The sequence below is a fragment of the Tachypleus tridentatus genome, chromosome 5, assembly GCF_004210375.1.
Source record: "Tachypleus tridentatus isolate NWPU-2018 chromosome 5, ASM421037v1, whole genome shotgun sequence".
In the NCBI taxonomy this organism is placed as follows: Eukaryota; Metazoa; Arthropoda; class Merostomata; order Xiphosura; family Limulidae; genus Tachypleus; species Tachypleus tridentatus.
The window spans coordinates 15,525,309-15,537,453 of NC_134829.1; the positions used below are offsets into that span (position 1 = coordinate 15,525,309).

Here is a 12,145-nt window from a genome sequence, read left to right on the forward strand (position 1 = left end):
AACATCAACAATACAATGCAGCTATTCCGTAACTGAAACTTCATTATATGAATAGCGCCAGCATATTGCACGTAGAATAACTGAAATGATGTGTTAATTATAATTGTTAGTTATAATTTCTAAGGAACGAGTATTCACATTCGGTAAAATTGAATTTTTTAAATAACCTGAACATCGAAAATGTCTCTCAAGTACAGAAGTATTATCAATATTGAGAGTGTAGTCACAATATTGAAAACCTGCCTAATATCAAGCTGTTTCGTCTGGTACAACAGTTTGTTTTAAAATAAGAAGTTCTAATAACGGAGGCCTGGCATGGCCGAGCGCGTAAGGCGTGCGACTCGTAATCCGAGGGTCGCGCGTTCGCGCCCGCGTCGCGCTAAACATGCTCGCCCTCCCAGCCGTGGGGGTGTATAATGTGACGGTCAATTCCACTATTCGTTGGTAAAAGAGTAGCCCAAGAGTTGGCGGTGGGTGGTGATGACCAGCTGCCTTCCCTCTAGTCTTACACTGCTAAATTAGGGACGGCTAGCTCAGATAACGCTCGAGTAGCTTTGTGCGAAATTCCAAAACAAACAAACAAACAATCTAATGACGGACTCTCCACTTTTCTTAGCAGGTCTTCATGTGTTATTAGGAGTACATTAGGTCTATCACTAGTAGGATGCAGCAATCGTGTCAGTGAGTACTGTAGCGGTAAAAGGTCCCAGCTCAAGTAGAATTGCTAAAATAGTGTGAACGAATGCGAAGTGTCACAAACATCTGTTTTTGTGTAATTACGCTTGTTCGGCATGACTTACAGTTTCGAATCTTGGAATACTTTGCCATAAACTATTGAAATCAAAGCTAAATGCAAATTTTATAACCATTTTAGGCCTACTAATAGTTCGTCATCTTTTTGCGTTTAAACCATAGCTTTTACAAAGAAACAACACTTAATTATAAGATGAGCACACTTTAGTTAAACTTTAAATGGTAAGTGTACCTAATACAGTAGCTATGAAATTACTTTAAATGAAACAATTCACACTTGTTGTCACCATTTTTAATTGTGAAAATTTCATTGCAGCAAATGTTCGAAATTGTAACTTTTACTCGTTGTTAACTCGCGCATTATCGTCTTTATCTATTTTAAAGTTATCACTCTGTTTACAATAAGAACACAACCGCATACCTTTTCACGATACATCAAAGTAACATGGAAAAATAACATGTTTGGGTAACAATACCAAAATATTGACCTGATTTCATGTAAATAAAGAGACAATTTTGTACTAGCGTTAAGTATAATCAAACAATAATTTGATAGATTAAATAGTTAGAATAATTTGAACATTAAACCAAAGCAGATATCACAAGCGTAGATGTATGTTTTCTTTCTGATCTCTTGCTGAATACAAAAGATCAACGCAAATCAAGTTCAGAACGTTCTATTCAGTAAAATGTTCAAACTTTTGAAATTTTTACCTACATACTTCTGAATAACGATATATTAATTTTAAAATCATAATATGGTTGCAAATTTTATATTTAATAATACAGCATTAAATATCATTAACATGCCAATGATTTACTGCTAGGTGACTTCTAAAGCAATCCCAAGTTTAGGCTTTTCTCTTGTGAGTGGTCTAATATGGAATTGTTTATGAAGTAATTACTAAGTCTTTGTCTATTTTTATCCTAAGTTTTCACTGGTTTGAAAACCTTTTTCTGTTGATGTATTGTTTAATTTATCGGTAATATTCACTTAATTCATGAAGTCATATTATTTTTACTTTTGATTCCATAAATAGGCCTAAACATTACTTAAAAGTATGTATGAGAAATTATAAAAGGTTGTGTCATGTATTACAATTTATCTCGGACGAGCTTCCAATTTATAATGTTACATATTACAATTTCGAATAGCAAAAATTTGGAATCTAAATTTAGAGGTTAATTGAATGTCGATATTTATGACATTTGCTATCAAGTTTGAAACAATTTTCTTTCTCAACGCAAATATATTTTAATCTACAAACAAAAATACAATTTCTAATAATGGTTATTACAAATAATGATTTATATACAAAACTTTTACAAACTTAAAACAATACTGAGTCTTCTATCTCATCTGGAACTGAATACTTTATCGACGGTTTACGGAGAGCGAATCGATTCTATGTTTCCACATAGGTATACTTCAGTTAACGGAAAAATTAACTATCCCTTCACACGTGAGATTTTCGCTGAAGCTATTTGATGTCTTCGTAGAAATACTAACGTTCCTAGTTATTTCATTGAAGTTAAATGATTTATAATGTTTGAAATTCATAAACGTTTCTGGTCAAATATCTGTCGTTTTTCGATTAATAAACATTTATCACAGTTACAGCTTCCGAGGTTTATGGTATACTAACAATATTAATCTGTCTCTCTGCGTTGCGTTGGCTACCTTTTATAAACTTTAAGGCGAGATTCTCAAAAGTTCAGTTAGCATTAGTATTGGCAATCACTATTTTACACACACACACACACACACACACACACAGTACATTGTTGATTATTACACTCGAAAATCTTTTACAAATTTACAGAACAAGTGGGACTTTGACAATACGCATTTAACAATGTAAGTTACATGCATTTCTAAATATTTATTAAACTGAAAAACACAGATATTAAAATAAATATATAATATTAAGTCCGTTACAGTAGATTATCAAGGCAAGATAAAACAAATTGTTATCTGTAAAGGTAAGTAATTTAATTTATGTTGAAATGCTTGTTGATAAACAAAGTGAAGACAAAGAAAAAACAAGCATGTCTATCACACTGAGCAAGATAAAATTACAATTTTTTGATGTGTTTTTCTTACAGCAAAGCCACATCAAGCTATCTGCTGCGTCCTTCAAGGGGAATCAAACCCCTGATTTAGCGTTATAAACCCGTATACATACTACTGTATCAGCCGGGGACATACAGTCATGTGAAAAAGTTAGGACACCCTATAAAAGACTGTATTTTATAACATTTTTGGATATATAGATATTTAATCTTAATTTTAACAATACTGAGAGATTATAGGAATATAACTTAACAATTAAAACTGAAGAAAAGACTTTAAGATCTTCTGTAAATGTAATTCTACAAAAATGCATATTCTAACTGAGGAAAAAGTTAGGACACCCCCACATATATTCCCACTTAAAATGGCTCAACTCACACACAGGTGTATCACACCAGGCGCACATGATTAGAAATTACTACTCAGCATTTTGAATATGGCTTGCCCTATTTAAACCTTAGACATTTAGTTTGGTGTGCTCCTGACTGTTGAAGTGAGGGTGAGCACCATGGTGAGAGCAAAAGAGCTGTCTGAGGCCTTCAGAAAAAAAATTGTAGCAGCTTATGAGTCTGGTAATGGATTTAAAAAAGATACCAAAAGATTTTGAAATCAGCCATTCCACTGTTCGGAAAATAGCCAACAAGTGGAGGGCTTTCAAAGCAACTGCCAACATGTCCAGGTCTGGTCGTCCAAGCAAGTTCAAACCGAGAGCAGACTGCAAGATGCTAAAAGAGGTCTCCAAACACCCTAACATGTCATCACGGAACCTACAGCAGGCTCTGGCTACTGTTGATGTGAAAGTGCATGCCTCTACAATCAGAAAGAGACTGCACAAGTTTAACTTGCATGGGAAGTGTGCAAGGAGGAAACCTTTGCTTGCTAAGAGAAACATCAAGGCCAAACTGAAGTTTGCCAGAGAGAATGTAGACAAAGACCAGGACCTCTGGAATAATGATCTTTGGACAGATGAGTCCAAAATTGAATTATTTGGACACCAGAACAGAGGACATGTTTGGCATAAACCAAATACAGCATTCCAGGAAAAGAACCTCATGCTGACTGTAAAGCATGGAGGTGGAAGTGTCATGGTTTGGGGCTGCGTTGCTGCAGCAGGACCTGGACAGCTTACAATCACAGAATCCACCATGAATTCTACCGTGTATCAGAGGGTGCTTGAGGATCATGTGAGACCATCTGTACGAAAATTAAAGCTGAAGCGGAACTGGACCTTGCAACACGACAATGAACCAAAGCATACCAGTAAATCCACCAAGGACTGGATAAAAAGTAAGAAATGGAGAGTCCGGGAATGGCCGAGTCAAAGCCCAGATCTTAATCCCATTGAGATACTGTACATGCAAGAAACAACTCAAACATCTCGCAGCTGAAAGAATTCTGCATTGAGGAGTGGGGCAAACTTTCTTCAGACTGATGTCAAAGACTGGTAGATGGCTACAAGAAGAGTCTCACTGCAGTTATTTCAGCCAAAGCTATTGAGGTTTTAGGTTTGGGTCAATTAAGCAGAAAGCTACACAATCGACTATCTGTGCTCTACCCACCAAGGGTATCTAAACCTGGTTTTTACCGGTGTGAGTCCGCAGACATACCGATGTGTCACTGGGAGGCTACTTTCTTTAGGCATGAAGTGTATTACGTATTATAACTTATAAAGATTTCAAATAGCTGGTAGTAATAATTCTAATTTAGAAATTAATTGAATGTCAATATGTATCAAATTTATGATATTTGCAATAAAGATTAATACCAAATTTTATTTCTCAACACGAATATATTTTAATATATAGAAAAACAGTACGGTTTATAATAATGGTTGTTACAAATAATAATTTATATACAAACATTTTACAAGAACAATATTCAATCTTCTATCTGATCTAGAACTGAATATTTAATCGAGCGAAGTGTTTCTAAGTTCATATTGTTACACTTCGCTTTAGTTAGCTAGCTAGCTGTCTAGTTTTGGCCGGCCTCACACCACTTACGAGCTAATTGTTTAACGACAAAGATATTTAATGGTCTCGTAAAAATACTAATGTCCGAAGCTAATTCACTGAAATTAAAATGTTTGTAATGTTCGAAATTTATACATGTTCCTGGTCAGATATCTGTAGATTCCTATTAGTAAGCTTTTATCACAACTATAGCTTCCAAGGTTAATAGTATACTACCTGTGTAGCGAGCCAACAGTGTTATTAAATTGATTTCTGGCGCGTCGATTTATAGACTTTAGGCGAGGTTCTCGAAAGTTTAGTTGACCATCAATGCTGTTATTTACACACACACACACACACACACATATATATATATATATATATATATATATATACACACACACATTGTTAATTCCCACGCTCGATTATAGTCTACAAATTTGGAGAAAAAGGCTGTGCTTTCGCAACACAAATTTAACAATATAAGTTACATACGTTTTTAAATATATGTTAGTAATTTCGTTACACCTCCTTAGACGATTAAAAATTGGCGTTAAATAATATCTAACTAAAATATTATATATACATATATACATCGATAACAATACATTAAATAAAATACACTGTCAAAGAATTATAAAATTTTAAAATTAAGTCGATACATAACAGAATCAGAACAAATAACCTAATGATCATAAAATTACAAAGCACACGAAAGCGCTTAAACACAAATGTTTTCTTTTAGGGCAGCACAATCAATAATCACTCAACTGAGGTGTTACTAAAAAGCTAGAATAGGTTTCAAAGAGACAACGGGAATTTTTTGGCTAGGTTTTCCAACCAACTGACAAATATGACAAGTTTTATAAAATTGAGAAACATCTTGCTTAAGTTAATGGCCAAAAGAAATGTCTCATAATTTTATCACATATCTAGCTTACATCTAAACGACCTCCCATAGGAAGTTGATGGGCAACCTTCAATATATCAGAATGATATAATTTTAAAAAAACGATTTGATAAACTACAGCCCAGTCCTCTGAAGTTTGCACGTTTAGTGGTCTCCACTTTTTCATAAGCACATTACTTTTCAAAAAGTAACCATTTGGAACTCTCTCCAGTTCATCTTTTGGGAGTGTATATTTAAATAGTGGATCCTATTCTTACTGGCAGTTAGTTTACTTATAGCAAACAGAACTTTACCAGGTAAACCAGGCCCCTCATGTCCATAATTATCACTTACTCACTAATTGTCAGTATGACGATTATTCACAAGATCCCTGTTGGCTCCAAAAATGTCTGAGACAAATCTATAATATCGTTTTCTGACTATATGTATATCATCTGTTTCTGACTTGGATAAAACATATATCTGAAATTACGGGAAAAAAATGTAGCGACGAGCCAACTGTCTTAAAAGACTGACATGCAAAACACAGGAGCACCCAAACTGTATAAAAATTTACAAACAATATATTATATCAGTAATAAAATATGCATGTCCAGCGTGGTTAAATGTAGCAAAAACAAATCTTAAGAAATTGCAAATAATTCAGCATTTAATACTTACATCAAATTTCAGAGTACCAAGATCCATAAACTCAACATTTTGACATAAGTACGCAAACCTGTATCTACTAAAAGACAAACTGTCAGACTGCTTGTTCGGCTACTTTAATAAAAACTCTATACAAAAATGTTTTGTTAACAGAAATAGATCGCTGTGTTATACATAATGCTAATAGGGCTGAGTGTCTCTCATCTTTAAATTTCTACATTAGAAATAAGATCACTTGGTCTAAGACAGTATTATTATTTTACAAAAGATCTGGAAATAATTGTGGTGCTTAAAAAGGGTATTTTATGTATAAGTACACGTTGGTGAATATTTATTGTGAACTTGAGTAATTTAATTTCAGAACAGTTTGTAATCTTACACAACCAAATTAAGCGAAATACCGCAGAATGAACTGATTGCGAGTGTTTGTAATTAAATAAAGAGAATAATTTAAAATTACGCTGAATTCTACTAGCATTATATTCAAGGAAGCGGCCCTGAAAAGGCGAAGAAGTTGAATCAGTGTTTTGTGTTAGAATTCTATCAGCAGCATTCTATCAGCAGTTCTTAAATCATTAATTCAGTAGAGAGGAAGAAGTCGAAATATCCCCGAGCCTCCTAGGCCTTCAAAGACCTAAAAATCCAGTGACGAATTTCGATACAAAGTTCTAGGTCTAAAAAGTACTTTTCGATCGAATCATCACTTTAACCGCAAGTTACTTCTTTCTCTGTAAGTTATACGTATTCTCAGAAAATGCCCTTCCCTAATGATCAAAAATTACAGTACTAGAAAATAAAATTGAAAAAGGCACATATTCAAAATGAAATATGTAACAACAAATTATTCCGTTACCACACCAAAAATTTCATTGAAGGACTCCACTGTGACACTCAGGTCTTTTAATACAAAACAGTCATAAAATATATGCGGTAATACAGTTTTTCGAAGGGCTAAGACAAAGAATAAATAAACGCAAAATATACTAAATGTTTACAACAAAAAACAAACAAACATAGCTTTATTTAAAATGTCTTTAAAGCATTATTACTGGCCTCTAGGTGTTGGATAACTTTTAGAGTTATATTCATTTATGAATAGGGCAGGAAACAAAACAGACAAATCTATTATACCATGAAATATGAATAAGTGTGGTAACCCATAATCCCCTGCACTACATATCGAAGTGATTGTTTGAACATAACATATTTAAGGGAAAAAAAAACATTAACTCACTTTGTGGTATTCATGGGTTAAACTTGTTTCCATATAACGTTTGGATGACTGAACATGCATCACTAGCAGATCTGCCAACCTTTAGACAAATATAAATCTTTATTACACAAACAAACAAAAGACAAGCAATAGCTTATACACCCTTACAGATGATAGACAGTCCTTATTTCTCTAGATAGTGTTTACCTTTGTTGCATTTTTCTCTCAAATAAGAAAATCTGCAAAAAAAAAAAAAAGATTCACTGTGGATCACCTAGTGGATAACTTAACCAAGAAAATGCACCTGGATTAAGAATATTGCTAAATTTTCTTTGTCCAGTGTATGATATCACCTCATCACCTACATTCTTTGACAATATTAGTTGTCTGTCAATTTTAGTTAATGTCACAATCGGTCAGCAAAAGATATCATGATTTTAGCCCATTCAACCGGCCCCGTATACAACACCGAAGTACACATGTGGGTAAAGAAGACGTCACTTTCTACAAGAACAAAGGATAAAGCAACAGACGAAGATAATCTTTGTGATTCTGATGCATATGTTACTGCAATGACAGTGTAAGAATTAAATAATCAATAATTTATAGTAATTATATATTGTTTTAGAAGATGAGAAACTCATAATACTAAGAGAACAAAGAGTGAAACAATTTCAACAAGATAATGTTAGCAACTCTAGTTCATCTGTAGTTATCATAATGGTGCAAAAATTAAATGCTGAAAAATTATTCTGTTTTACTATTGTACGCACATCACAATATACAGTTATGTGAAAAAGTCAGGACACCCTATGAAAGCCTGTGTATTTTTGAGGTACAGTATTTTTATACTGAGAGATTATAGGTATATAACTAAACAATTAAAACTGAAGAAAAGACTTTTCAAGATCTTCTATAAATGTAATTCTACAAAAATGCTTATTCTAATTGAGGAAAAAGTTAGGACACCCTACTCCATAATAGCTAGTGTTACCCCTTTGGCTAAAATAATTACAGTGAGACGCTTCTTGTAGCCATATACCAGTCTCTGACATCGGTCTGAAGAAAGTTTGCCCCACTCCTCAATGCAGAATTCTTTCAGCTGCGAGATGTTTGAGGGGTTTCTTGCATGTACAGCCCGTTTCAAGTCATCCCACAGTATCTCAATGGTATTAAGATCTGGGCTTTGACTCGGCCATTCCAGGACTCTCCATTTTTTAGTTTTCAGCCAGTCCTTGGTGGATTTACTGGTATGTTTTGGGTCATTGTCGTGTTGCAGGGTCCAGTTCCACTTCAGCTTTAATTTTTGTACAGATGGTCTCACATGATCCTCAAACATCCTCATGGTGAATTCTATGATTGTGAGCTGTCCAGGTCCTGCTACAGCAAAGCAGCCCCAAACCACAACACTGTCACCTCCATGCTTCACAGTTGGTATAAGGTTCTTTTCCTGGAATGCTGTATTTCGTTTATGCTAAACATGTCCCCTGTTCTGGTGTCCAAATAATTCAATTTTGGACTCATCTGTCCAAAGAACATTATTCCAGAAGTTCTAGTCTTTGTCTACATTCTCTCTGGCAAACTTCAGTTTGGCCTTGATATTTCTCTTAGCAAGCAATGGTTCCCTTCTTCCACACCTCCCATGCAAGTTAAACTTGTGCAGTCTCTTTCTGATTGTAGAGGCATGCACTTTCACATCAACAGTAGCCAGAGCCTGCTGTAGGTTCCGTGATGATATGTTAGGGTGTTTGGAGACCTCTTTTAGCACATTGCAGACTGCTCTCGGGGTGTACTTGCTTGGACGACAAGAACTGGGCATGTTGGCAGTTGATTTGAAAGCCCTCCACTTGTTGACTATTTTCCAGACAGTGGAATGGCTGATATCAAAATGTTTTGGGATCTTTTTAAATCCCTTACCAGACTCATAAGCTGCTACAATTTTCTTTCTGAAGGACTCAGACAACTCTTTTGCTCTCATTTTGCAATTTATTTACAACAAATAAAACAGGACAAAAAGGCAAGATATGAAATATGTACAAGCGAAAAACATTACATATATACAAACAAAAAAAAACAAAGTGAGAGCAGAGGCAGAGTGACTCAGAAGCCGATCTTCACCCGATCCCCCACCAACGCACAAAGGGGCGAGACGTCCGACCGTCAGAGATGGTAAAACGTCCCAGAACCCAGGCGCTGATAGTCTGCTTCAAGAGTAAAAGCCTATATCTGGCCATTTGCAGTATCAAAAAGTACGACACTGGGGCCTGCTCGAAGACCAAGTTGTTCCAAGCAAACCAGATGACAATGCAGCCATACCAATCTACACTTTACCTTATACATACACACACGAAACGGCTGCTACACAGCACGAGACCAGCACAACACACGACCAAGTAACACGGATGAAGTCGTACACGATACTGTACACGGTAAAAAACACACACCCGTAATGGGCACGACAAAGAACGGCACGATAACCCACGCAAAATCACATAACAGGAAACGGTGCACACTCGCACTTCAACAGCCATGAGCTCACCAAACTAAATGTCTGAGATTTAAATAGGGCAAGCCTCATTCAAAATGCTGAGTAACGATTTCTAATCATGTGCGCCTGATGTGATACACCTGTGTGTGAGTTGAGCCATTTTAAGTGGGGATAAATGTGGGGGTGTCCTAACTTTTTCCTTATTTAGAATATTTTTCTAGAATTACATTTACAGAAGATCTTGAAAAGTCCTTTCTTCGGTTTTAATTATTTAGTTATATTCCTATAATCTCTCAATATTTTTAAAATTAAGATTAAATATCTATATATCCAAAACTGTTACAAAAATACACAGGCTTTCATAGGGTGTCCTAACTTTTTCACATGACTGTACCTTAAGAAAAAGAAAATTAGAAAGTTAAGCATCAGCCAATTGATAGAAGAGGGCTATCCCATCGTTTGCAAACATAAGCAAACTGTTTCAGTAATAACAATTGTTACTTTCAGTAATTTTATTAGTAATGTCGTTTGGTGTTTTTATTTTCCTCTTGAGATAAGAAACATTTAATTACCAACACTTTCAATAGTCCTGGGTGAATTTGCTACTTTTGCGTGTCTGTCCTTCTGATGAAGGAGAATCAGTGATGTCGAGAAAACCCACTTGTAGAGAATACCACACCCACTAAATAATCAACTATGGTTTCTGTGGTTTTTAAAAACAATTATCTGTTGTTTATATCTGCTATTAGTTTGCTGTTACTTTAATTAACTCGTTATTTTTTATTATTAAAAAATAAAATATATTAAAATCAAATTTCCATAGCATTCAAACATTTTGATATCATCAGATGGCAGTTGAGTAGCCTTTTGTCGCTGTTATTGCAATTATTAACAAACTTGAATTGTGGATCCTGTAGAGGCTGTTGGTTGTGAATGAAGGTTTGATGATAGAATTAGGTAAAAAGTTCATAGTAGTGTAATATGTTTAACTCTAGTTGTCATTACTATCACATGCAGTCGCAAGAGAGCCCAATTAAATGTATTCTATTTAGTGAGTTTCATCCAGTTGCTGGTCCAAAAATAACATTTCAGGTAACTTCATTTTCATCTTTCACTCGAATAGTATTACTATATCTATCTCTCTTTTACATTTTTAGTACGTTTTATTGCACTTAGATTTTAAATTAAAGTTCTTAGTTGTGATGTTTTCAAATTTAATTTTTGTTTCCGAGGTCAAGGATTTGCATTTTACAAAATGAATACAACAAATAAATGTTTCCACTGTTTACAAATTTAGCCTAAGGCTGACATTAGTAATAGTATAAAACTCTTAACATTAATAATAAGATGATTGGAAAATGCACTGTACTTTAGACTCTGTATTGTGGGTCGTTCTTAAACGCGCAGCGTCGTGTTTAAATTGTGCCTTTCTGACAACTTAAGACTTTCTTTGTATGGCCAGCTTTACTTTTCATGTAATTGTAGATTTGCTTTATAAAGTGCTGGCCTCCATTATTTTCAGTGAAAATTTATTAAATAAGTAAATTACCCAATAAGATAAATAAAACTGTCTTTTCCTAATCTAAATTTTTGGAAATTATTTGAGGATAAATTGTTTAAATATACTGATTGTATTAAAAGTTTGGTGTTTACTGTCTGTAAGAAGTATATGAATCGGAGGTACTGCTACTTTACAACAGGATTCAAATCATTTAGTTAGTTAGGCAAAGAACTGGTAGATCATTAGATGATTTTTGGTTATGCTAAATGCAATGTAATACATGTAGGTTGTTATAACTTACACTGAAAGATAAACTTAATTTTGGAGGAAATGACCATAACTGTTAACAATTGTCATAAAATAAATGGATCTTTGTGTCTTTGTTGATCAGATTCCTAAGCCATTCATCAGCTTTTAATATTGTGTTATTTAATTGTATAGGTAGGTTACTGGCTAGGAATGTGGTGGTAGTCTTGGGTCCTTACCTTAAGGAATACCATCAATTGTTTGAAGAGGTGAAAAGGGGTTATTAGGTTGGTACGAAGGAATGGAACATTGTAATGTGAGGACAGGTTAAGATTTCTAAAATTGTTTTCTCTTGAAAAA

At 34.5% G+C, this 12,145-nt stretch overlaps 1 protein-coding gene across 1 annotated transcript in view; it reads left to right on the forward strand.

Annotated features, from left to right (window-relative positions):
- Positions 1–10,899: 10,899 nt before the first annotated feature.
- Positions 10,900–12,145, forward strand: part of Nprl2 (Nitrogen permease regulator-like 2) — a 50,704-nt gene continuing 49,458 nt past the window's right edge. The window contains exon 1 of the mRNA XM_076501389.1: positions 10,900–11,130. Within this exon, the coding sequence (XP_076357504.1) occupies positions 11,020–11,130 (111 nt within the window). The 5' untranslated portion in view covers positions 10,900–11,019. The remainder of the gene's footprint in view (positions 11,131–12,145) is intronic.